General features: G+C 36.6%; 2 protein-coding genes across 2 annotated transcripts in view; both read right to left on the bottom strand.

Moving 5' to 3' along the window:
- Positions 1-27,175, bottom strand: part of PCCA (propionyl-CoA carboxylase subunit alpha) — a 496,164-nt gene that overhangs the window by 53,830 nt on the left and 415,159 nt on the right.
- Positions 2,738-3,111, bottom strand: LOC122751698 (60S ribosomal protein L37a-like). The gene has a single exon (XM_043998845.1). The coding sequence runs from the start codon at positions 3,075-3,077 to the stop codon at positions 2,811-2,813; it is 267 nt and encodes an 88-aa protein (XP_043854780.1). The 5' UTR covers positions 3,078-3,111; the 3' UTR covers positions 2,738-2,810.

Raw genomic sequence — 27,175 nt, 5'->3', positions numbered from 1 at the left:
GCTCTCATAGAGATGAACATGATGAAGGTAAAGTAATGGTTATATCAACATTCCTTGAATGTGTTAGCAAGGTATTTAGAAGGCATTTTACTATCTGAAAAATTAGTGTAGCAAAATGCCCCACTGTATTTTCAGGAGTCCTAACTCTAAGATAACCAGATTCTTCATGAACATCACTAGTACTTAGCTAGACATTGAAATTATTTTCAAATATATACCTAATATACTGTGTCATCAAAATGCCAGGAAGACGGCTAGCAATTTATCCTTCTTGATAAGCATAAAGCAAGCAGCAGATTTAAATTTCCATCCACTATTAATTTATGAAGGCTATCTACTTAGAACATGTAAAATTCCAGAGGCTGTGACAAGTCTTACCTTTAAAAGGACAGAAAATGAGAAAGAATTGTATGTATTTATCAAGATCAAGAGGCAGCAGTGTGTTGTAATAGAATAAGAGTCTGCTGTGGAGTTAAGTAGCAAGAGATCTATGTCTTGCCTCTAACATACACTTGCTGTGTGACTATGGATAAGTCATTTAACCTCATAGTGCTTCAGGAAATTTTCTTTAAATATTAAGGTACAGATAAGTTGTAATCCTCATTTCTGTATCAATGGAGATTCTACACAGGGACTTCTCTATACTAATGAAATCACAGATTCATGACTACACATTTAAAAATGGATGTTAAAAATTGTTTTTACAGGGGCAGCTAGGTGGCGCAGTGGATAAAGCACTGGCCCTGGATTCAGGAGTACCTGAGTTCAAATCCGGCCTCAGACACTTGACACTTACTAGCTGTGTGACCCTGGGCAAGTCACTTAACCCCCACTGCCTTGCAAAAAAACCCCCCAAACAAAAAAAAAAACAAAACAAAAAAAAATGTTTTTACATGTAATTGGGGAAAAATAGAGTTCTAAATAAACAAACAAAAATAAATAAATATTAAAAAATTGAAACAAATAAAACAACGAAATTACAGATCTAAAAAAACAGAAGAGATTAACAGAGGAAGAACCCAGGCATTTAAGTTTATACAATGACACTGAAAGACTAGGAAATGCTAAAACAGTACCTCTTCAAAATTCCAGATGAAGCACCTAATCTTTAAATCCAGAATGGTCTATTTGTCATAACGTTTCTGGGTTTTTTTTCCCCTTAGACCTTTACTACCAATGGAACTCAATTTTGAAAGTTGAGTTTAGTTACCCTATGAATTCAATTTAGTCATAATGATAAATCACATTTACATAATGCTTTAAAGTTAAGAATATGATTTCTTCACAACAACCTGTGTTTAAGCTATGTGATTAAATAGAGTATCATTACCTTCATTTCAGAGATGAGGAAAATTGACTGTCTTAGCCTCCAAGAGGTTATCAAGTCTGGTGTCTGAGGCAAGATTTGAAACCAGTTCCCTTGATTCTAAGTCCAGTGTTCTTTTTACTCTCTAATGGTGTCTCCCAAACCTGCACTGAGTTGCCTCCCCTTCTCCCCATGTGTTCATCTTTTTCCCAAATCTTTGTCCTGTGGACTCTGTACTGTGGGGGGAAATATTTTATTATTTATTAATATTATTTGAACCTTGCTTTATGTGTCTAAATACTGTTTAACCCAGAATGTGACGTGTGGGTCATGCTGATCCCAGAGATCCTCTAAGGGAGCTGGAGATTGCTGCAAGAAATGCTTAGATCCCACCCAGGTCTTATCATGGGTCCACCCAAAAAGCTTGTGGGGTTTGGGGTATGTCTGCCCAACAGCTTATGTTTTGTTTAAATTCAAATTTTATTTGATATTTATACTTATCTATTGATGTACATCTCAAGCAACATCTGGAAGCTGCCCTTTTGGGAAACTTCCTACATGTGGGCCCCTCACAGCTTGTACCCAAGTTTGAATTCTATATAATGTAAAACTTTCGGAGACTTGAGAGGATAACCACACCTTTTTCCAGCTCTCCTTTCTGCTGAACCAACTTAAAATTATTTCTAAAAACGTTTTTTTAAGTTTTGGCATTTGTTCTCAGCTGACAGCAACCAATCCTGGGATTCCTCTATGTCTAGGATCTCTACTAAGGTACCTAGATGTTCTACCCAGACATCTAACAGTTTTTCTCTGTGAAACACCTCTCATTTATAACTTTGATATGGGGCTTAGGATAACCAGATAACAGGCCAGACATATGGAGCAATCAAGGGACTATTAAAGTTTAGACTGGCCAACTAGATAATCAGGACAGACACACCTGAGAAAGGGAGATAAAATTCTATAGCAGGAAAGTCAATTAGGTGTAGGTACTACCTAACTGGAGCCAGGAGACAGAAATAACTCCAGAGGTTAGGAACATCATTCCTAAAAAATAATCCCCCTTGACTCTCAGCAATGACAAGCATCCAAGGTTTCCCCATCCCACCCCCAAAAGGAACTTTCCATTTTTAGGGAGTCACCCCATCTATCCTCTATAAAAGCTTTTGCCTTCCTTCTGTTCTGGGAGTAGAATTTTTGAGCCCTCCTCCCCAGGGGTAAAGTCTCTGACTTCCCACTTGGTCACTTTCTCTATTACCAAATAAAAGACCATTTTAATTTGTGTAATTCTTTACAGAGGAATACCTAAGGATCCCCCACCCCATTTCCCCTGTGAAAACTTTAATTATAAAGTTCTGTGAAGGCTGCTCCATTTATTGTTAATGTATTCCTAAAACCAATCTGACTGTGAGATTCTTTGAACTGACATCCTTTTTTTTTTTTATTCCATAAATTAACCCATTTATTGTTGGACTATGGGCTACAGATATTTGATGGGGAGATTTTACTGGTCTTTCAATTCCTTCAGTCTTCTGATGGCGGATTTGACTGTAACTGCAGAGGTCCATGCACCACCAGCTCCTGTTTTCATACAGGATCCACAATGCCAGATACTCACAGCCCATCTCTTCATTTTGGTCTTGCCACAGAAGGAGCAGGTATACTTGGCATGCTGGCTAATTTCAATTTTCTTCACCATTTTTCTGAGGGATGCACCATAACGTGTTCCATATTTACCAACAATTCCAACCTTCTTGGTGCGTTTAGCCATGTTGCCAATCGCGGGCCCAGAACTTGAAGAGCTTGAATTGACATCCTTAAGCATATAAGCTATGATCACCTTTGGTTTCTCTGTTGATTATACCAGTAAGACTACCAAAGATTAGTAATTTATGATGTAGAGATCTTCTCTGCCCCTTTCTTCCTTGAAGATGCAGCTCAAGTATACTTTCTGTGCCAGAGGTTCTTAACTATTTTTTGTTTCACAGATCCTAACATTTCCTCTTTGGCAATCCAGTGGAGCCTATGGACCCCTTCTCAGAATAAATTTTTATACACATAAAATAAAATACAGAGGACTGCAAAGGAAATGAATTATATTGAAGTAGTTATCACAAGAGTAAAAAAAAAAAGTTCACAGATCCTACAAACCCTGTTGTGTGAAACCTTTCACAATTCCCTCAACTGTTAGTGCCTTCCCTTCCTAACTACTATGTATTTATTTGTATTTAATCTCTTCTATTCATTTTGTAAGTGCACTTAATACAGTAATTAAAGCTATTAAAACTGCACTAAGAACCAGTATATAGATATTTATCTATCTATTTATTTATTTATTCATTCATTCATTTATTTGTTTGTTTGTTTGTTTTAGTGAGGCAACTGGGGTTAAGTGACTTGCCCAGGATCACACAGCTAGTAAGTGTTAAGTGTCTGAGGCCGGATTTGAACTCAGGTCCTCCTGACTCCAGGGCCAGTGCTCTATCCACTGCGCCACCTAGCTGCCCCTAGAGTAGGAATTTTTAAATGTTTTATTTGTATTCCCAATGCTGTCACATTGCTTGGCACATATTGGGGGTGCCATATAAATGTTTGTTTATTGACTGTCCTATTAAAACTGAACTACAATCACCCAGTTATTTTATATAATCAGCTAACAGTACTCAGAAGGGATGGACTTTCATTCACAGGATCAGAGGATAATGGGATCATAAGAGCATAGAGATGAAGGGACCTTAGAAGCCCTCAAATCCAATCTCTCATTTTACAGATAAGAAAACTGAAGCACAGAGAAGTTAAGTGACTTGCCCAGGGTCACACAGCTAGTCTTAAGCAACATACAAGCTCTGCCCCCTCCGACTCCAAGTTTAGACCTCTCCCAATAAACTGCCTACTTGGAAAAAAACTGGCTCAGAGAGGTCAAGGTTACACAGGTGGGAAACATTAGAGGCAGAATTTGAACCCTGTACCTTTGAATCCCAAGCCAGTTCACTCTCCAGTATACTATGCTTCCTTCTCTCGCCATTCCCAACCTCCTATTCACTATACTCTTAAGTCTTCAAGAAATGACTTTGAAATATACTTGCTTATGTATTTTTCCTTTATAATATTTCTGCTGTTAGGCATCACATAGCTGAAAGAGACTGGATTTGAAGTCCAAGAACATGAGTTTGATTCAGGACTCGGAAGGCGTGACATTCTTTGTGCTTTGGGTTTCCCTCATCTATTAAAAAATGAGGCTGGACTCCTGAGATTCGACCTGCGCCCCCTAAATTGATGATACTAAGATCTAAAGATGGTTACACCTTTTAGAAACATGCTGAAGTAGGCATTTTATAGAACAGGTTTGACATTTAAATGTTTCAAAAACTGAAAGGAATTGTGAGAAAAAAATGATTCATAATGGGTTTTGGGGGGGCCAAGAACCGCCCCCGCCACCACACACACACACACACACACACACACACACACACTCAGGAACTCTGGCTGGTTTCTTAGAGCCAGCCCAGAGACAATAGAAATGGAAATCAAACTCTCAGTAGAGGATTCATCTTTCATTGGACCTTGAGCTCAGCACAGTACAGCTCATTTTGATATGGACCACCCTCAGGTCCCATAAACTAACAGAACTGAACTGAATGATGCAAGCGAATTAGCTTTGAGCACTGTGTAAGAGCTGCCTCTCTTCTGGTCTGCAAGAAGCTTATGCTCTCTTGCCCTGGAAACAGGGGTGGGAGGCACTCACATTCTCTCTCCAGCCCCCTAGCTGAGATTTTCTCTATCTAGGTAATGGAGGGCTTCTGAACTCTCCTTTGGAGTCATGTGCTCACACTCTCTCTCTATGGCTCTGGGGATTTTTTGGCTTGCCTTAAATGCAGCCAACTCTTCACTAACATTTAATATAATACATAAAGGATAGAGCACCAGCACTGGATTCAGGAGGACCTGAGTTCAAATCCAGCCTCAGACACTTAACACTTACTAGCTGTGTGACCCTGGGCAAGTCACTTAACCCCAATTGCCTAAAAAAAATATATATGATTTAATAAATGCTCACTGCCAAAAACTAGTGCAATAGCCTTTAATTTCTAAGTAGCAATATATTAGAAACCACAGCTAAATTCCCCAATAACTTAGAACAGAGACAGGCTTTCCCCCAATATTTCAAAAGACACAGAATTGTGAATGGTACAGTGCTTTTGCTGACCCTTTTAGTACAACACACCTGTTTTCTGTTCCCCTCCCCCAGGTTTTAGTGATTATTCAGATGTCTGAAGTAGTTCTGAAGTAGATAATATAGATATTACTATGAAGAAAACCAGAAAGATTTCCTCCTCTCCTAAGAATAGCATAATTATGTAATATTTTAAGAATTGTATTATATTGAGTTTAATACCTATTTCGAATTTCCTCAAACTATTGTGGAAACCCCTCTCCTTTCTTCTCTTTCCTTTCTTCTTTGTGCTAAATTGATTTCTTGTGTTTATATCCCAGTTATTTACAGACATACCCATCTTTCCAAAGCCAATAAACTCTCTTATAACAAAAGAAATATAGTTAAGAAAAATCAGTGGACAAAGTTATCGTTGTCTGAAGGTGTCTGCAAATTTTACACCCACAATTTGTACTTTTTTTTTTTAAGTGAGGCAATTGGGGTTAAGTGACTTGCCCAGGGTCACACAGCTAGTAAGTGTCAAGTGTCTGAGGCCAGATTCGAACTCAGGTACTCCTGACTCCAGGGCCGGTGCTCTATCCACTGTGCCACCTAGCTGCCCCCACAATTTGTACTTTCAATGTAAGAAAATCAGGTGCCTGATATTGATAGGGCAGAAAGAGCACTATCACATGGCTTGAATTTGAAAACAGGAATCGTGTTTGTGAAAACAAAACAAAACATGAGAAAAAAAATTTTTATGCTAACAGTGTTTTTTCTTTCTCTTGATCTAATGGCCTTCTTAAACAATGTGAATTATCATAAAAGAAGAAGAGCCCAGCAAAATTCAAGGAACTGCTTAACACTGAAATATTTTATCATTTTGTCAAGAGAGGAAAAAATGTAAATAGAGAATGTTTGAGAAGTAAAATGTATTTGCTTTCTTGCTTCTTTAGATTTCAGATTACTATAATAAACTCAGTTAAGACTGTAAGCTGCCTCTTTATTAATTACAATATTCCTGGAACTGGCACTTCCCCCCTTCTCTCCCTCTACTCAAGAATGTTTAAAACTATGTCAGAGAGATGACCACTCTAGTTGTATCCTCTTTGGTTGAAATAAATGTCACTTGCTGAGTTTGTAATCCAAAGAAGCTATTTTCCTCCCTTACACATTTATTTTATGGATTCTGGAATTTAGAAGTAACAACCACAATGAAATTTAGCTAATAGATTCCTACTGTTCACATTTCAAAATTATAAGATTATGTGCATAAGAAATTTTTGTACCATCACATAACTGGTGTATCCAACTTTACATAATGGATAGATTCCTGAAAATATGTGTATAAATAAAATTCAATTTTAAATATGCAGAGAGAGCTCACTATTCTTCTAAGGGACTAACATTGTGAATTATTTTGTGAAAAATATAATTTCTTGCATGAAACTAAATTTCTAAATATGGGGTTTGTTTAAAGCAAGGTAAACCTGTAACTTGTTTCCCTAACAGGAAACTGTCATCCTTCCACTTTTGACCTTGCTAAGATGACCTTGCTCTTCTCTCCCTCTTCTCAAACATCTATTGGCAGACTCAGGAAAAACCTTGCTTTAGCTGTGGTGCTCAGAAGACTCTATCCACTGCACCACCTAACTGCCTCTGAAAAAGAAATTCTTAAGAAACAATAATGTAGTGGATAAAGCACCGGCCCTGGGATCAGGAGTACCTGAGGTCGAATCTGGCCTCAGACACTTGACACTTACTAGCTGTGTGACCCTAGGCAAGTCACTTAACCCCAATTGCCTCACCAAAAAAAAAAGAAACAATAATGTTAAAATACAGACATATATCATATCACATTTAGCCTTCAATGATAGATAATAAACTGACTCTAGTAAGAGGATATAAAAATATGTTGCATAAGAACTTTGGTCTCTCAAATTGACAAAGAAGACTGTCTTCTGAGGCTTGCTGTAGATTATGTAGTGAATTGAAGGATACCAAGATTTCAAATAACAGAATATCTTTGAATAGATATTTCAAATATTTGAATAGAGAAAAAAAAGGAAAAATGACATATGAAATAAAAGGAGACCACATCCCGTGATTTTAGAAACAGGAGATATGTCTCTACTAAACATCCTGTGCCTTCCATATCATCATTAACTATGATACTTTAATATTTTGATATATCAAAGTATTTAATCACAATACTAGATTTATGATGTCATAGGTGTGGGTATTTCCTCAAACAGTAGAAATTACAAGCTATCCATATGTTCTTTCTTTCTTTTCTTTTTCTTTTTTCTTTTTTTCGATGAGGCAATTGGGGTTGACTTGCCCAGGGTCATACAGCTAATAAATGTCAAGTGTCTGAAGTTGGATTTGAACTCAGGTCCTCCTTAATCCAGGGCTGGTGCTTTATCCACTGTGCCACCTAGCTGCCCCTTATATTTTCTTATCCTGTAAGACTCTTTTTCATATCTTCCCTTGATACCATCACGGAGTATTTATGGTATACTCAATATGCAAAAGAGTCTTTAAAAAACAACAAGAGGGGCAGCTAGGAGGCACAGTGCCCTGGATTCAGGAGGACCTGAGTTCAAATCTGGCCTCAGACACTTGATACTTACTAGCTGTGTGACTCTGGGCAAGTCACTTAACCCTCACTGCCCTGCAAAAAACAATGACAACAACAAGAAACCTTTGATACAGAGTGGCTATCAATAGAGTATGCAGGCCTTTTATTATTCATCTCTTATTCTCATCACATGACTAGATGAAGCACTTATTAAGCACTGACTCTGCATAGACCAAGTAATGTGCACCTGTAGGAGCACACCGCTGTAGGCACTGGGCTGGAACCACTGCTATGCACAAAAACTATAAATAGATACAAACCCTAAAATTTTAAAGGAAATCATAAAAAAATTAAAGGAGAATAAAATTGACCTTACTTACATTTCTGTGCCTTTGCACAGGCTGCCCCACATGAAATGTTCTCCCCCTTCCCTCACCTCCAGCTCTTAGAATTTTTAACTTCCTGCAAGGCAAAGCTCAGGTGTCACCTCCTACAGAAGACCTTTCACGAAACATCCAATAGTTAGTGTCCTTCCTTCATTCCTCAAAAATTATTTTTACCTATCTATGTAAAAAGTCATGTTCTCCCAGTAGAGAATATTCTTTTGTTTCTGTCATGGCATTAAGCACGGTTCTTTTACTTAAGAGGCACTTTATAAATATTTGTTAATTACTTGCTTTATGATTTAAATATGAGATCCTTGCCAATGACTGAGTTGACATATTTTTAAAAAACACTTCTAAATTTTATATATTTTGTTTCTAAGTCATTTTCATTTCCCAATGAAAATAGTTTTCCCCACCCATATTATTAATTTTTTTTTTGGTGGGGCAATAAGGGTTAAGTGACTTGCCCAGGGTCACACAGCTAGTAAGTGTCAAGTGTCTGAAGCTGGATCTGTACTCATGTCCTCCTGAATCCAGGGCCAGTGCTTTATTCACTGCACTACCTAGCTGCCCCCACCCATCTTATTTTTAAAATTTTGCCTCAATACCAAATAAATGAGCTTTTCCACATGCATAGAGCATGAAAAAGAAATAACTGAATATCATCGTATAAAATAAAACTGGCCACACCTTAATATATAGGAAACAACTGTTGACTAGCATGGAAGTCATTTAAAATTGCCATAATCAGACCTACTGAAATGAGCTACTGACAAGGGGTAAATGAATAAAAGAATAGATATTACATAAACTACTCATCACCACTTCTCAACTGCACAATGAAGAGTTTAAAATAGTCTAAGAACTATTTAGCCAGCAAACACTTTGGCAAATGCTTTGCCAAGAAGGGAGCTATGACAGCTAGGGCACTACCAGTTTTGAATATAAATTCATTTATATAATCTTATAGAGGTATATGGAATTTTGTGAGCAGCACTGCCTGACATGAGAGCAAAAATTACTTAAGGTAAAAACAAATTTGCAGAAAGTTTGATAAAAGACCCAATTAAGCCAGGTTATCCCAAGAATATTTAAAAATGAAACTGCCACTAGAAAAAATAAACAGATTAAAAAATCAGCAAAGATCTGTCAACATTTCTATGACAAACTATTTTCTCCATAAATGATAATAAAATCAAAATAATTAGACTCTTCCTTTAAGAGGAAGTAGAAATGAGATTTTGAAATCTGGTCTTCAAGTTTTAGTGTTCTTTTATTTTACATTATTGTGTTCATCATACAAATTGTTCTATGAGTTCTTATTTCTCTCTCTGTCAGCTTATACATGACTTCCTAATTTCTTACCCAAACAAAATGTCCTTGGGTTTATCAAACCCTAGGCTATAGTATTAAATGACTTTTGGGTTATCTATATCTAATTTGTTACAATAACTGATTCTTCTATTATTTTAAAAAGCACTGAATAGTTTTGATGATTACCACTTTCCAACACATAATATTTAATACTAACTTAAGATTCAGTAATGGTAGGTTTTCTTTATTACTACTTTTGTATTTCCTTTGACATTCTTGATACTTTATTCCTCTTCATGAATTTTGAGGTAAATTGTCTAATTCTATAGGTAATTTGATTGGGATGGCACAAAATCTATCAATTAATTTACATAGCATCATTTTTATTTTTCCTGTTAGGAAGTCTTTGTTCAATGAAACAAAATGTAGTAATTAAAGAAATCTGTAGGGCAAATATGTTTCAGTATAGAACATTATATTTAGCATAATAAAAATTTAAATTTTAAATAAGTGGAATTTTTAAAATCCTCACTATCATCTTAGCTTTTAATCCACTAAGTAATCCTTCCTATAAAATTTAGGCTATTCATTTTAATGTGATCTCATAACTACTCATTCTTTAATTATAGCTTCAATAACTATAACTAGGTACAAATAAGGTTAAGAAACACATTTAAAAGAAGAATCATTAAGATATAGTAAAATTGATGTCTTTCCCTTCCAATATGACTACTCATAATTAGTAGTCAATTATGAATTGCAGTCATTGGTGAATGTAAAAAAATGCATTTAATACTAAGAAATTCCTTTTCTGTGGTCTGTGAATTTAAAACAGCTTTAAAAAAAAATTCTTAAAAGCCAGGGATTTGTGCTGGGTCCAGGCATTATTAAAAGAAGTAAGGATTGACTGTTAGTGAAGGTAGGTTAATTTTTCTGGCCAGTATTTTTCTGAGGAAAGCGTTATTTAATGGACTAGAAATAAACAACAATACAGGAGTAAAGCAAGGATGCCCCCTTTCCCTGCTGTTATCCAAAATGCTATCAATAGCAATAAGATGTGAGAAAAAGCAGAAAGTCAGGAAAAGAAGAAATAAAATTATCTCTATTTGCTCATGAAACGATGGTTTACTTGAAAAATTCTAGAGAATCAGCAAAGAAATTAATTGAGACAAAAGCTTAAATGAAATGGTAGGTTATAAAAATAAACCCACAATCAATAGCATTCCATATAGCAAACAACATTCAAAATTACTTCAAAATGCATAAAATGTTTGGGAGCCAATCTATCAAAGCACACTCAATATTCATAAAGATAAAATTACAAAATGCTCTTTAAAGAAATAGAGAACAATTTCTATCACTAGAAGAATATTCAATGGTTACAGCTAGGCCATGAAAATATAATAAAAATGATAATACTACTGAAGTTCATTTACATATCTGGTGTAATACCAATCAAATTGCCAAAAGATACTTTAAAGAGTCAGATATAATAATAACCTATTAGAAGGAACAAAAGAGGAAGACTATCAAGGGAAATAATGGGGAGAAAAGGTAGGAATGAAAAGAGAATAACACTTCCAGATCTCAAACTGGAAAAAAAAAAAAGCGCAGTAATTGTAAAAATCATAAAAAACAAACAAAAAACCAAAACATGTGGTAATAAAAACTGAGAACAGAGACATGGCACCAAATAGAGATCCCAGAGGTGCCATCTGGCAGCTGTCACCCGCTGGTAAGTGCTATGTCACAGATTAAGGGCAAAGAGATTCAGTTATGTATAGAGATCAGCACTAACATCAAGTCAAGAAGTAGAGTGGAAGAATGATAAAACACATAAAAACGAACCCAACAATAGTCATGATGGTGACAGAAAAGCTCAAGAAACAAACATAGAAGAAAAGAATGACTTGAAAGTATCTATAAGCAAAACCTCGAAGAATCCAGCTTGTACACAAGGGCAACAAGAATTCTTAGAAGAGCTAAAGCAAGCATTGAAGAAGCAGCTAAATAATTATTTTAAAACCAAATGAGGGCAGAAAAAAAAATGAGGCAATAGTGAGGGAAGAAAGATAAGAAAAGAGACTTAAGCTCTTAGAAAAGATATACAAGGGCAGCTAGGTGGTGCAGTGGATAAAGCACTGGCCCTAGCTTCAGGAAGACCTGAGTTCAAATCCAGCCTCAGACATTTGACACGTACTCACTGTGTGACCCTGGGCAAGTCACTTAACCCCAATTGCCTCACCAAAAAAAAAAGATATACAAAACCTTACCAAAGAAATCACTCTTTAAAAAATTAGAATTGGTCAAATGGGTGCTAAAGAATCCATGAAACATAAATAAATAATAAATCAAAGTAAAAAGACTGACAAAAACTGATGAAAATGTGAAACATCTCATAGGAAAAACAACTGACCTGGAAAACAGAATAAGAAGAGGTAATTTAAGAATCATTAAACTACCTGAAAGCTATAACAACAACAAAAACAAGAGCCTAGACATCATATTTCGAGAAATTGGAAAAGGAAGTTGACCAGATATCTTAAAACCAGAAGGCAGAATAGACATCCACTCTACTGGTAACCTCCTGAAAGAAACTCCAAAATGGATTTCAGAGAAACCTTTAAAGACTTAAGTGGACTGATGCTGAGTGAAGGGAGCAGAACCAGGGAACATTATACACAGCAACAGCAACACTGTGTGATGATCAGCTTTGATAGACATGGCTCTTCTCAGCAATACAATGATCCAAGATAATTCCAAAGGACTCATGATGGAAAATGCTTTCTACATCCAGAAAAAGAACTGTGGAATCTGAATGCAGATTGAACCATACTATTTTTACTTTTTTTTTTCTTTTCTCAAGTTCTTCCCTTTTGTTCTTCTTTCACAACATGACTAATGTGGAAATTTGTTTAATGTGATTGTACATATGTAACCTATATTATTCTTTACCATCTTGGGGAGGAGAAAAGGAAGGAGAGAAATTTGGAACTCAAAATCTTATAAAAATGAATGTTGAAAACTATCTTTACATGTAACTGGGGGAAAAAAGAAACTCCAAATGAAAAGTTCCAGGAACATTATAGCCAAAATGTAGAGCTCACAGGTTAAGAAAAAAAAATATTGCAAGCAACCAGAAAGAAAGAATACAAGTATCAACAAGCCACATTCAAGATCACACAAGATTTAGCAGCCATATACAAAAGGTGAAGAGAACTTGGAAAGATATTCTAGAAATCAAATGATCTAAATTTACAACCAACAATAACCTAGTAAATCTGAATCTAATACTACAGGGGAAAAATAAAACTTTAACAAAATAGAAGACTTTTAAGAATTCCTGATGAAAAGACCAGAACTAAGTAGAAAATATGACATACAAACATGGAAGTCAAGAAAAACATAAAAAGGTAAACATGAATGAGAAATAATAAGGTTAAACTCTTTATATTCTTATAGAGGGAGACATACATGTAGTTGCACAGAACTTCATCATTACCAGGGATCAAAGGAGTGGGGGGGGGGAGTGACTCCATTGTGTTTCAAAGAAGAATAGAATGGGTGGGGAGGAGAAATGAACTGGGGAGGAGTGAAGAATGGAGAAGTAGATGACATTTGGAACTCACTCTCTGACCTGGTTAAAGGAGAGAAGAGTATATGGACACATAGTAAAATGTATTTCTGTATCCAACTAACAGAAAAATATGAAGGAAAGAAGTTAAGGGAAAAGGGGAAATACACAAGGGAGTTTAGAATAATGAAGGCATTCATTAGTTAGAAGCAAAGCAGGCTCTCCATGAAGGCAGGATAAAAGAGAAGGATGAGTATAAGAGAAAAGAATAGAAGAAAACAAACAGTAGTCACAACTATGAATGTGAATGAGATAAATTTACCCATAAAAGGGGACAGCAGAATGGATGAGAAACCAGAATTCAATAATATGTTGTTTATAATATGTGTACATATGTACACTTGAAAAAGAAAATTATACATAGTTAATTAAACTAAAGGGCTGGAACAGAATCTATAACACTTCAGGTGAAGTAAAAAAAAGTCGGGAAGCAATAATAATCTTAGATAAATTAAAAAATAATTGGAAGCAAAATAATTTTATTCTAAAGAATAGGTGGGTCAAAGAACATATTAGAGAAAAAATGAATAATAACTCCATTAAAGACAAGGACAATGAGACAACATATCAAAATTTAAAGGACATACCCAAAGCAGTAATCAGGGAAAAATTTAAACCTCTAAACTATTTCATTAAAAAAAAAACAGATAATGAATTAGATACACAATTCAAAACATTTAAAACCCAGACATTAAAAAACCTCAATTATACATCAAAATAGAAAATCAAAGGAGAGATAATCAAGTTGAAAGTAAAACAAAACCACTGAATTAATAAATCAAGTAGGAGATGTTTTTTTGAGGGGAACACCCCTCCTCAGTAAAATAGATGAGCCACTAGATAATTTGACTAATCTTACTCAAATTAAATGATCTGTATAAAAAAATGAAAAATGTGAATTCACAACCAATAAAGAAGAAATAAAAGCAATTATTAGTGATGTAGGGGTGGATTTAATTGATAAAATTGATTGTGAGGTGTCCTAAAGAATTACAAGACTCAGTGACTCAGTTACTAAGTTTATGCCTCAGAGCATACCTGTGTAGTATTGAACAACAGCAGTTATTTGGGTGAAGAAATAAGTTCTGTTGGTTGGGGGTGAATGGAATAGCAGGTCTACAACTGGTTTATCTCAAAGTCAGGGATTTAACCATGTATTTTTTGTTGTTGTTGTTTTGTTTTGTTTTTTGGTGAGGCAATTGGGGTTAAGTGACTTGTCCAGGGTCATACAGCTAGTAAGTGTTAAGTGTTTGAGGCTGGATTTGAACTCAGGTACTCCTGACTCCAGGGCTGGTGCTCTATCCACTGCGCCACCTAGCTGCCCCAGGGATTTAACCATGTAAACTCTGAATGAATATTTTTGAGGAGTTCTTAGATTAAGCAATAAACTGCCAATAGTAATAACAAATAATCCACATTATCAGGAGTCAAAAGAACCAGTTAGGAATGCCACTCCATTAGGCATCATAGAGTACAAAGACAAAAACAATAGACAAAGTCTAAGAAAGGTTTAGGCTAACTCAGGGTCTAATAGAATCAACACATCAATAATCAGGTGACTAACAAAATAAAGGAAGAAAGGTAGGGGACTGCTAAACTCAGAAGCTTCTGGCAATGTGCTTCATAAAATTCACTTGTCCAAAGCAAATGTATCCATCCTAAGCTAATTCCTCTCCATTCTGCTGGATAAACTGTAGCAGTTGGCGGTAAGAAAACTTTTAAATTATTCTCTTATTTATGTGCATATTACAGACCTAGATCCGAGTCACCAAAAGTTAAAAAGAACCAAATTGACTGAAAACTAGGACTACTGAATTGATTTGAGTGCCAGAAAGATCAGGAGCAAAACTGAAAAAAAGCACTTGATGAATAGCACTTCAGGTGGCCACAAGAAAAGTTTGAGGTTCTATTGCTGAATCATTTTCAGTCCTATATGACTATTTGTGGCTCCATTTGGGGTTTTCTTGGCAAAGATAATGGAACGGTTTGCCATTAACTGAGGCAAACAGGATTAAGTGACTTGCCCAGGGTCATACAGCTAATAAATGTCTGAGGCCAGATGTAAACTCAATAAGATTAGTATTCCTGACTCCAGGCCCAGCGCTCTATCCTCTGAGCCACCTAGCTGCCCCCTTCCCCAACCCTACCCCCACCCTCAAGAGGTTCTATGACTCCTAGGTAATTTCTTTGCCCTTTCTCCCTTTCCAGAGGACCTTTTCAACCTATTTCAGGAACCTAGTGCTTTCACTTTATTTAATCCTTCTTCCTAACACAACACTTTAATGAAAAAGAACTGATATCAGCATTTAATACCTTTGTTTGAACTAAAGTCAATGTATTATTTTTGCTGATTCTGGGGGTATTCACATTTCTAATGGTAAAAGGAAAGGAATTTCAGATGGAGGAGTAAATAGGTACAGCATTTGTTAAGCACTTAATATGTAGCAAGCATTATTCTAAGGCATGTACTTTCCACAGGTTAAGTTAAGTCCCTATCAGGGCTTAACTCTGGTAGGCTTCAGGTTAGGAAAACCTGATTTTACATGGGGCCTCTGAATTTACCGGCTAGGGAAACCTGGGCATATCACTTAACCTATGTATGCTTCAGGCAACTCACTAACACCTTCCTAAGTGATAGATGGTTGAAATCTGTTAAGAATTAGACCAGTGGTTCTGAAAGTATGGTCGGGAACCCCTGGGGGGTATTGAGATGGTTCCAGGGGATTATGGTGTCAAATAATTTCCATAATATTACTAAATCCCTAACTGCCTTTTTCACTCACATTTTCTCAAAAGTGTATAGTGGTAGGGGGCAGCTAGGTGGTATAGTACATAAAGCACCAGCCCTGGATTCAGGAGGACCTGAGTTCACATCTGACCTCAGACACTTGACACTTACTAGCTGTGTGACCCCGGGCATGTCACTTAACCCTCATTGCCCCACCAAAAAAAAAATTTAAAAATTTTAAATTAAAAAAAATTGTTTTTAAAAAGTGTATAGTGGAGTTTTCCAGACTTGTAAACTAAAGATTTAGCAGCAAAAATGAAGACTGAGCAAGTATCTCATCTATGGAATTATACTTTTGCTTACAAATAAATGAATCTACATACCTGACTAGACTTGCCATTTTGCCTGGATTTCACTGGCATCAGCACCAACTGCTCAATGAGGAAGATATTTTATCTGAATGCTTGGAAAGAAACACAAATGGTGCTAAAATATTCCAAGTGTTGAATAACTGTTTTGAAAGGCATGGTTTATCCTGAAACAAATGTGCTAGCATTTGCACTGATAATGCAAAAGCAATACTGGTAAAACTGTGATACCTTACCCAGATCAATGCAATGGCACCAACCTTTACTAGTAGTTACTATATTATTTACTGCGATGCCACTACAGTTAATTTTAAAAGGTCAATATGGTTTCTACTTTTTTTGTTTTTGTTTTTTCTTTTTAGAGGTTTTTCCCTTTTGTTCTGAGTCATCTTTCACAATATGACTAAAGCAGAATTTTTTTGGGGGGGTGGGGGTGGGGCTGGCAATGAGACTTAAGTGACTTGCCTAGGGTCACACAGCTAGTAAGTGTCAAGTGTCTGAGGCCAGATCTGAACTCAGCTCTTCCTGAATCCAGGGCTGGTGCTCCACCCACTGCGCCACCTAGCTGTCCCCAGAAATATGTTTAATGTGATTGTACATATACAACCTTTATCAGATTGCTTGCTGTCTTGGGAAGGGAGAAGAAAGGAAGGGAGGAGAAAAATTTGGAACTAGAACTCTTATAAAAATAAATATTGAGGGGCAGCTAGGTGGTATGGTGGATAGAGCACTGGCCCTGGAGTCAGGAGGACTTGAATTCAAATCCAGCTTCAGACACTTAACACTTACTAGCTGTGTGATCCTAGGCAAGTCACTTAACCCCAATTGCCTCACACACACAAAAAAATTCATTTAAAAATAAATATTGAAATTATCCCTACATGTAAGACTAGAAAATAAAATACTTTTATGATTAAAAAAAGAAAAAAAGGGGCAGCTAGGTGGTGTAGTGGATAAAGAACCAGCCCTGGATTCAGGAGGACCTGAATTCAAAACTGGCCTCAGACACTTGACACTTACTAGTTGTATGACCCTGGGCAACTGACTTAACCTTCATTGCCCCGCAAGAAAAAAAATTTTTTTAATTTAAACATTTAAAAAAAGAAAAAAGGTTTTAGTTTCACTTAAGAATATCTTTGATGACCATTTTGGAGAGCAATCTGAAACTATGCCCCAAAGACTAATAAAACTGTGCATATAGGTCTATATTCAAAGAGATGATAAAAAGGAGAAAAGGACCCACAGGTATAAAAATCTTCACAACAGCTCTTTTTGTAGTGGCAAAGAATTGGAAATTGAGGGGGATGACATCACTGGGAAATGGGTCAACAAGCTGTGGTATATGAATGTAAGGGAATACTATAGTGCTATATGAAATGATGAGTAGGCAAATTTCAAAAAACCTGGAAAGACTTAAGTGGACTGATTCTGAGTGAAGTGAGCAGAACCAGGAGAAAATTGTACACAGCAACAGCAACACTGTGTGAAGATCAACTGTGATAGACTTACCTCTTCTCAGCAATACAGTGATCTAAGACAATGCTAAAAGACCCATGATGGAAAATGCTCTCCACATCCAGAAAAAGAATTATGGAGTCTGAATGCAGATTTGAAGCAGACTATTTTCACTTTTGTTATTGTTTCTTTGTTCTTGTGGCTTTTTCTTTTGTTCTTATCTTCTCTCACAACATGACTAATGTGGGAAATATGTTTAACATGATTGGTAATGTACAACTTGTATCGATTGCTTGCTGTCTTGGGGAGGGGGGAGGAAAGGAGGGAGGGAGAAAATTTTAGAACTCAAATCTTACAAAATGAATGTTGAAAACTATCTTACTTGTAATTGAAAAAATAAAATAAAATACTATTAAAAACGAATACCCTTGATGAAGAAATAAAAATGATTAATTTTATAAATCGATGCTGGGTACACATCTTTTCAATATTCTGTGTGACAAAATGGGAAGTATACATAAAGGATTTTTACGGCATACTTAAATATGATGGTTGTCTCAAGGAAAGGCATTTGTGTGATTGAGTTGAAAGTGGATCTAACCATTTTTTTATGGAACAATTTAAACTTTAACCGGTAATATTAATAATAACAAAAATATAGCATTTATATAGCACTTACTCTATGCCAGGCACTATGCTAAGCACTTTAAAAATATTATATAATTTGATCCTCATTATCCCCGTCTTATAGTGAGGAAACTGAGACAAACAGAGGTTAAGTAACTTGCCCAGGGTTACATAGTAGTAAGTGTCTAAGGATGGAATCTGAACTACAGGCCCTGTATGTCCATTGTGCTACTCGGCGCTGCCATTCTCTGCCCATGATATTTTCTCTTTTCTTCCAATTACATGTAAAGATAGTTTTCAACATTCATTTCCTAAGATTTTGAGTTTCCAAATTTTTCTCCCTTCTCTGTTCCCTCCCCCTTCCCCAAGACAGTAAGCAATCTGATACAGGTTATAATGTAAAAATTATGTCAAATATATTTCCATATGTGAAATTGGATTGACGCCCCGTGCTGGAGAGATGCTGTAGGAAAGCTCCAACATGAGGAGAAGGCATCTGAGGACAAGCAGTCGGCTCCAAAGGTCAGTTCCTGGTATCAGGAAGTGACATTTGCTCGTGGGTATTGTCGATCAAGCTACCAGCCAATTAGCCTTGGAGTTGTGTATGGGTGGAATGGGATATTTCCGGTTTTCACAGGAGGCTTGTGGGACAAAGAAGGGGCGAGGAGCTCACGTGCACTCACTGGTGCACGCTCTCTCGCGCGCTCTCTCTCTCTCTCTCACCAGGACCTCATGAGGGAGTGGAGCTAGAAATGCTGGCTCCCTGAGATAGATAGGCTCTTTCTCTCTCCTCACCAAATTCTTATGCTCCTTAATAAATGCTTAAAAGTCTAAACTCTTGCTAAAGCTTCTAGTTATTGGCGACCACTCATGGATTTTTAGACAGTCTAGCTAGAATCTTAGCCACCTTACAAACAGAAACTATTCACGTATTAGTTATGTTGTGAAGAGAATGAGAACAAAAATGGAAAAACCACAAGAAAGAAAAAACAAAATAAAGCGAAAATAGTATGCCTCGATCTGCATTCATACTCCATAGTTTCATTTTCTGGCTGTGGAGTGCATTTTCCCTCATGAGTCTTTTGGAATGTCTTGGATCATTGTATTGCTGAGAAGAGCTAACGTCTATCATAGTTGATCATCACACAATGTTGCTGTTACTGTGTACAATGTTCTCCTGGTTCTGCTCACTTCACCCAGCATCAGTTCATGTAAGTCTTTCCAGGTTCTCTGAAATCCACCTGCTCATCATTTCTTACACCACATAGTATTCCCGTATTTGTTCGAAACTTGGTTCAACCATTCCCTAATTGATGGGCATCCCCTCAATTTCCAATGCTTTGACACCACAAAAAGAGCTGCCTATAAATTCAGCAGCCATTCTTAAAAGAATAGCTGACAAACTATGGTTATTCAGATGACTATTTGACAGACATTTTATAAAAAATGAATGAGGGGCAGCTAGATGGCACAGTGGATAGAACGCAGGCCCTGGAGTCAGAGGACCTGAGTTCAAATCTGGCCTCAGACACTTAACCCTGGCTAGCTGTGTGACCCTAGGCAAGTCACTTAACCCCAACTGCCTCACATAAAAAAAAAATGAATGAAACCTGTCCTTCAGGAAAATAACTAACAGTTTTTGTTTCCAATTATAAAATTTGAGATTTCAAGTTGAATTTTCAAAAACATTAAAAATTTGGAAAACCTGTATCCATCACTGTGAGCTTGATAGCTTCCCAATACTTACTTTTCTGATAAAACTAGTGGTGATATTAGCAAAGGTTTTGATATTACAATATAAAAAATTTATTAATGTGATGTTGCATAATGAAGTGTGTCAAGATTTGGAAGATTTGTTTATTTTCATGCAGTAAACCAACACTTTCTAAATGGTGAAGTATCAAAGAAGAATATTCACAATTATATAAAAAAAGCTCTAAAGTACCTCTCTCCCTTTTCCAAATAATATCTGTGTGAGGCTGAATTTTCTTCATATACTTCAACCAAAATAACAGCACACAATATTAAATATAGAACAGATAGGAGAATACAGTTGTCTTCTATCAAGGCTGATAGTAATGAAATTTGCAAATATATATAAAACAATGTTATTCTTCCCACTAACCTTTGGAGAAAAGTTATTTTTCATTAAATGATATTTATGTTAATATAAAATATTTGAACATGTATTGTTATTTAAAATAAATTAACATTTTAACATTTTTATTGGCTTATTTGCTACTATCAAGTCACATAAATATTGAAAGACATAATTTATATAAAGTTATATTTCTGAGGTTCTCTAGAGGGTCCTTAGTGCTTTGTCATAAATTCTACTTGTACTCTCATAGTTCAGAATTCTTAAATTATAGCTCTCTAAATTAAATGCAAAAATATGAATGAAGGGAATTAAAAGATTTTAAGAACTTATCTAAATTAAAAATGACAAATGCTTGCTTAAAATGATTAGGGAATATGATGTTCCAGTTAATTTAATATTCTTCTTAGTGAGGATTATAATGATATCATGTAGCATAATGAAAAGAACAGAGAGAAACTAAAGAGAGAACTGAAATGAATTTTAGTCCAATTCTCTCACTTATGAGCTGTTAGAATCTTTGGAAGATCATTTCTCTCAACCTCAATTATCCTATCTGTAAAATGCCCTACAGAGTAGGGTGCAAAAATGTGTGTACAAATGCTTTTAAAATGTACAAAGCACTATGCATAAATATAAGATGTTATACTGGAGTCATATATTTAGTCCCTAAAATAAGTACATACAAAGAAAATCCCATTAAGTCAAACTACCTTCCCTCTGCAGCAGGTCTCAAAGAATAACCTCTGGAATATGAGAATAATGTACATAAGGTAAGTCAAATAGTATGAACAGTAACTTCAAGATAAGTATAGACTCTAAGGGCTGGGTTGGTCAATTTCATGAAGCAAAAACATATAGTTGAATGCCAGTGAAGTTTTTTTGTTTTTGTTTTTGTTTTGCAGGGCAATGAGGGTTAAGTGACTTGCTCAGGGTCATACAGCTAGTGTCAACTGTCTGAGGCCGGATTTGAACTCAGGTTCTCCTGAATCGAGGGCCAGTGCTTTATCCACTGCATCACCTAGCTGCCCCCCAATAACAGCGAAGTTAAATGCAAAGATGATATTACTATACTAATATAAATATTGATCAATTTTCACATCAGGCTTAATAAAACACAGAACACTAAAACCATAATAAACTCAATTCAATACTTCCTTAATCACTGTGAAAGGATATTGCTATTTTATGGTGTATTTCCAGGGAATGTGACCAACAAGATGAAGAACTAGAGATTTTTTCTAATTCTCATGACCCCTTAAGCCTCTACAAAATAATAATTATATGCAAGCTGTAAAGCAATTGCAGATGTCTCCACAGTCTAAGATAACAAGAATTCTAATGCGATAACAACAACTTGATGAACTATCAGCAGAGAAGGCTATTTTCTTTTTTTTTTTTTTTTTAGTGAGGCAATTGGGGTTAAGTGACTTGCCCAGGGTCATATAGGTAGTAAGTGTTAAGTGTCTGAGGCCAGATTTGAACTCAGGTCCTCCTGACTCCAGGGCTGGTGCTCTATCCACTGCACCACCTAGCTGCCCCAAAGGCTATTTTCTAAACTCACTTGGCACCCTTCTCCCCAAGAGCCTAAATTCTGGCATGGCCGTACAACCAGATTCAAAGCCTGTACTCTGGGATTCATTCAGCTGTTACCTTGCTGCTTCCAACCAACCCCTCCTCTGATCTCATGCTACCATTCCGAGGCAACAAGAACAGAACTCAACTATTCCCCACCTCTACCCATCTAAATGGCAGAGCAGCTAGTGTGGCACCCTGCTGTGCTATAGCAATATTTAGCCAGAGAACTAAAGAGAGGGAACTGAGGCAGTGTGCCAGCATATGTGTCTGTATGTATACAGGTTACATAGGTCTGAAGGAAAGGGACTGAGGTAAATTCCATTGCCCCCAAAATTACTTGGGATAGAGACTGAGGCTAGTGAAAACTGAATTGTACAGCATGAAGTAGGCTGACAGCTTTGACACCTAGCACCTGGGGGAACCACCATGAAAGAGGAAAGAGTCGGACAGTGAGCAATAAGGGAATATAGGGAAAAAAAGACTTAAATTAGCTAAGATCTCTAGAGGCAGAAAATACAGTTAAAAACCTTGATCATGACCAGATGAACCAACAGTAAAAATATTAATAGCAAAAGGGAATATTGTCTCCTGATAATCTAAATATCCAGTTTGAATAATTATGAATAAATAATGAAAGACAAAGAGAAATTAATCAAAAGTTGATGAGGCAGAGAACCTTGTGGACTCCCAAGAGAACTAGGAACTATGGAAGGATATGCCAGCAGGTTTAAGAGATGAAAAAGAACTGTGAAAGCAAAATTTATGGCCTGTACAGCATAAGTAATTGGTAGAAAAGAAAAATTTGGTTGGCCTGTTCCTCAGCCCAGAACCTTGTAATAGAATTCAAAGCTCAGTTTGTGCTGGAATTGGGGCCTAAAAGGAATATGATTGGGGTTAACCAGAACCCAAGTGAGAGAAGTACCTTTAGCAAAGAGAGGTAATTCGAGTGCAGCCAAAGGAAAGGGATTGCTGCTCAGGTACTTCTGTGAAATCTTTACAATATCTAAGATGCTGACACTCCCTCCAAAGGGAATGGAAAAAGAAAAGAGCAGGATAGGAGGGACAAGTCTTAATAACCACCCAAATGAAAAGACAGATGGAAGTCAAAGTGTGTGGAAAGAATAGTAAAGGGAGTTGGGTTCCTCCTAGCAGCAGTGCCAAAGAAGGAAAGAAAAGGGAAGGAGGTCCAAAGGAAATCCCCATAGAGCAGTGTTCTCTGAGGAAGAGGTTCCAAAGGGAAAAGGCTGGAAGGATTATTGTATCAATGACAGCAGGAGGCAAGTAAATAAAATTAAGGACATAACAGGTAGAAATCATTAGAATGAATACATACATACCTCATGACATCATTCTGGCAGTTGGTTTTTTGAGAGTAAACCCTTATATCCTACTATTTGTCATCTGTTTCTTTCTCATAAAAATAAGAATGGAAAAAAAAATCTAAGAACAAATTTCAGAAGCTGTATCCCCTCCCACCTGTCAAAATCAGTTATCTGACCTTTCTAATGGTTTATGTTCCCAAATCTGCTTTATTACAATGCAATGTATCATAGGATTTTTCAGGAAAATATATAATTTAATGATCATACTCATAAATATATAAGTATGAATGTAAATTTTGGTAGCAGACTGTGATCAGATGACAAGATGCAGCGCAAGCTTCATCTCTTGCTAATTAAACGAATCAATTAAGAGACTATTGTTGCAACTGTGTAACTGCTGTTCTATAGTGGCAATAACAATCCCATGGGGAGGTCTTTTACTACATTAAAATGCTATCCTCCACAACTCCATCTGATATTATTAGAAACAGTTATTTGCGTCTTGCTGTCATATTAGTAGCAAAGGCAAATTATGGAAATATGCAGACCAGAATGGTCCCAGTATGAGATCAGGTTGGTTTCCAGCTCCAAGGGAACAATTGCGAAATTCCAAAGTTCCCTAAAGTTCTTTAATGGAACTGATAAATCTATCAGCACAGCATCCATTTAGAAGCTAGGTAAGGGTCACATATTTACATACTTTCCTGCTAAGCTGATACAATTCAACTAGATAAATTATCATATTAAGTTTACCCTCCTGAGTTAAACTGATGGAGTTCAAAATTGTTTTCGATGGTTGTCATTAATCGCTGTTACATCTTAAATGCTCGCTTTGAAATCTAATTGTCTTAGAGTATCAAGGGTCATATTAATAGCATTCTTAATGGTAAATCTTTGTAAAACATGTTTATTCTGCTGATGGTATTACTCAAGCTTTCAGAGCTAATAAGAAATAAAGCAAATTTATTATCACTAAAAACTTAATTTAAAATGTACATTTTGTGATTAAAATTAGCTTATAAAACTTCAGTGTGATTTGGTTTCATTAAAATCCCTGGTTAAGCTTCAAAGCAATATAAATTAATTCTTCCTAAATAGTATTTGGGTAAATGCCAAACATACATCCATCAGAAAGCTGTTTAAAAGCACCATATATATTTCTTTTGGAGCGACATGTATTGTTTCAAAGAAAAGAGTGACTAACATGAGAAATGCTTTCCCCTCAATCACAAGACATGATTTTTAAAGTTAAATTATATCTAAACATTTATTTTATATAATTAAAATACAATATTAATCTTTGTAATCTAAAAGCATTAATAATATGCTAGTTCCCATTGTGAGATGTAATAGGCCAAGTAAAGATTTATCTGGCCAAGTAACTGTCTAAAAGTCTTTAATTTCCCTGTGGGAGATTACTATATGATACAATAAACCACCACTGTAAAAAGAAAAGATCAGCAACTTAAAAGTTATACAACAAATATTTTGGAAGACTTCTAGAAATTTGGTTCACAGTCAAAAGTACTCAGACTCCGGGGGCAGCTAGGTAGTGCAGTAGATAGAGCACCAGCCCTGGATTCAGGAGGACCTGAGTTCAATCCGACCTTAGAAACTTGATACTTACTAGCTGTGTGACCCTGGGCAAATCACTTAACCTCAGTTGCCTCACCAAAAAAAAAAAAAAAAAGTACTCAGACTCCAAGGAATTTTTTTGTGCTCTCCTACAAAACCGGGAGGTATAGTAGTATCTCATCAGCTCCCACGAACTTTAATTATCTAGATCAATTAATCTTTTAAACATTCATTATGTACCTAATATGTACCAGGCACTGTGCTGTTATATCGATGCTGATGATTCTCAATTTACCTATTGTGACAATCTCTGCTGACCTCCAATCTCACATCTCCCAACTGTCATCCTGACATTTCAAACTGAATGTCCAATAGACATCTTTTTTTTTTTTAATTGAGGCAAATGGGATTAAGTGACTTGCCCAGGGTCACACAGCTAGTAAGTGTTAAGTGTCGAGGCCGATTTGAACTCAGGTATCGTCCTGAATCCAGGGCCTGGTGCTCTATCCACTGCAAAACCTAGCTGCCCCCAGTAGACATCTTAACTCAATATATCCCAAACCAGATCTCATTAGCTTTTTCCTCTAAATGCTATCCCTCTCCCCTCACACCTCCCCTAGTATGTTATTCTATAGAGGGTAACACCATCCTCCCAATCTCAAGGGCTTCGCCAGTTCTTAATCTCAGACCTTCCTCTGGGATTATTTCCAATTTATCTGTATATTATCTTTGTACATAGTGCTTGCATATTGTTCATCCATTAGACGGTGATTCTTCTGGAATGTAGGGACTATTCTTTTGCTTTATTATTATTTGTTTTTATCCTTGCATTTAAGCACAGTGCCTGACATATGGAAGGGGCTTAATATTTATAGTTGATTATGAGTTCTTAATTTTTCTGTCTTTGTCTCTCTCTCTCTCTGCCTCTTTCTGTCTCCAGGTTTAGTGACACAACTCGTCTCAGTTCTCCTTCTCCCAGTCTGCTCCTCCTTATTCTCCTTTGCTAGATCTTTATCTAGGTCTTGCCTGCTAACAGCGGCTATCCCATAGCACTCTGTCATATATATTATTTCACTTGGTGATCTCATAGGCTCCCATGGATTCAATTATCATCTTTATGGAGATGATTCTCAAATCTACTTTTGTTGTTGTTCAGTCACTTCCAATGTTTTGTGACCCCTTTTGTGACCCTGTTTCAGGAGTTTGTTATCAAAGATGCAGGAATGGTTTACCATTTCCTTCTTCAGCTCATTTTAGAGATGAGGAAATGGTGGCAAACAGGGTTAAGTGACTGTCTAGGGCCACTCAGCTAGTAAGTATCTGAGGCTGGAGTGATCTTAAGTCTTCCTGATTCTATCCACCTGTGTCACCTAGCTACTCTCAAATCTGCTCTCTCCTGACCTTTAGTCTCACATCTCCAATTATCTACCTGGGTACCTCAACCTGATAAGTCCACAGGCTGATATCTTAATTGAGCATGCCCCAAACTGAAATCCCAATTTTTCTCCTCTTTCTTCCCTATTAATATTTTTGTTTTGGTTTTGTTTTGTTTTGCGGGGCAATGGGGGTTAAGTGACTTGCCCAAGGTCACACAGCTAGTAAGTGTCAAGTGTCTGAGGCTGGATTTGAACTCAGGTCCTCCTGAATCCAGGGCCGGTGCTTTATCCACTGCGCCACCTAGCCGCCCCCTCTTCCCTATTAATATTAAGAATGTCATCCTGGGGGCAGCTAGGCGGCATAGTGGATAAAGCACTGGCCTTGGATTCAGGAGGACCTGAGTTCAAATCCAGCCTCAGACACTTGACACTTACTAGCTGTGTGACCCTGGGCAAGTCACTTAACCCTCATTGCCCTGCAAAAACAAAAAACAAAAACAAAAACAACAAGAATATCATCCTCCCAATCACCCAGGCTTATAACCTAGACGCCACCCTTGACTCCTCACTTTCTTTCATTCCCTCTGTCTCATAGATTGACAAGGCCGGTCATTTTTACCTTCTATATTTCTTGTATATGGCTCCTCTCTTCATTGGTTCAGGCCCTCATCACT

This window comes from Dromiciops gliroides, chromosome 3 (assembly GCF_019393635.1).
Source record: "Dromiciops gliroides isolate mDroGli1 chromosome 3, mDroGli1.pri, whole genome shotgun sequence".
Classification (NCBI taxonomy): domain Eukaryota; kingdom Metazoa; phylum Chordata; class Mammalia; order Microbiotheria; family Microbiotheriidae; genus Dromiciops; species Dromiciops gliroides.
The sequence above is the reverse complement of the archived record's forward strand: the minus strand, read 5'-3'. Positions and strand labels throughout refer to the sequence as shown.

What these genes read in the sequence shown, in the direction of transcription:
- LOC122751698 (XM_043998845.1), bottom strand. Translation starts at nt 3,077, where the DNA reads ATGGCTAAACGCACCAAGAAGGTTGGAATTGTTGGTAAATATGGAACA.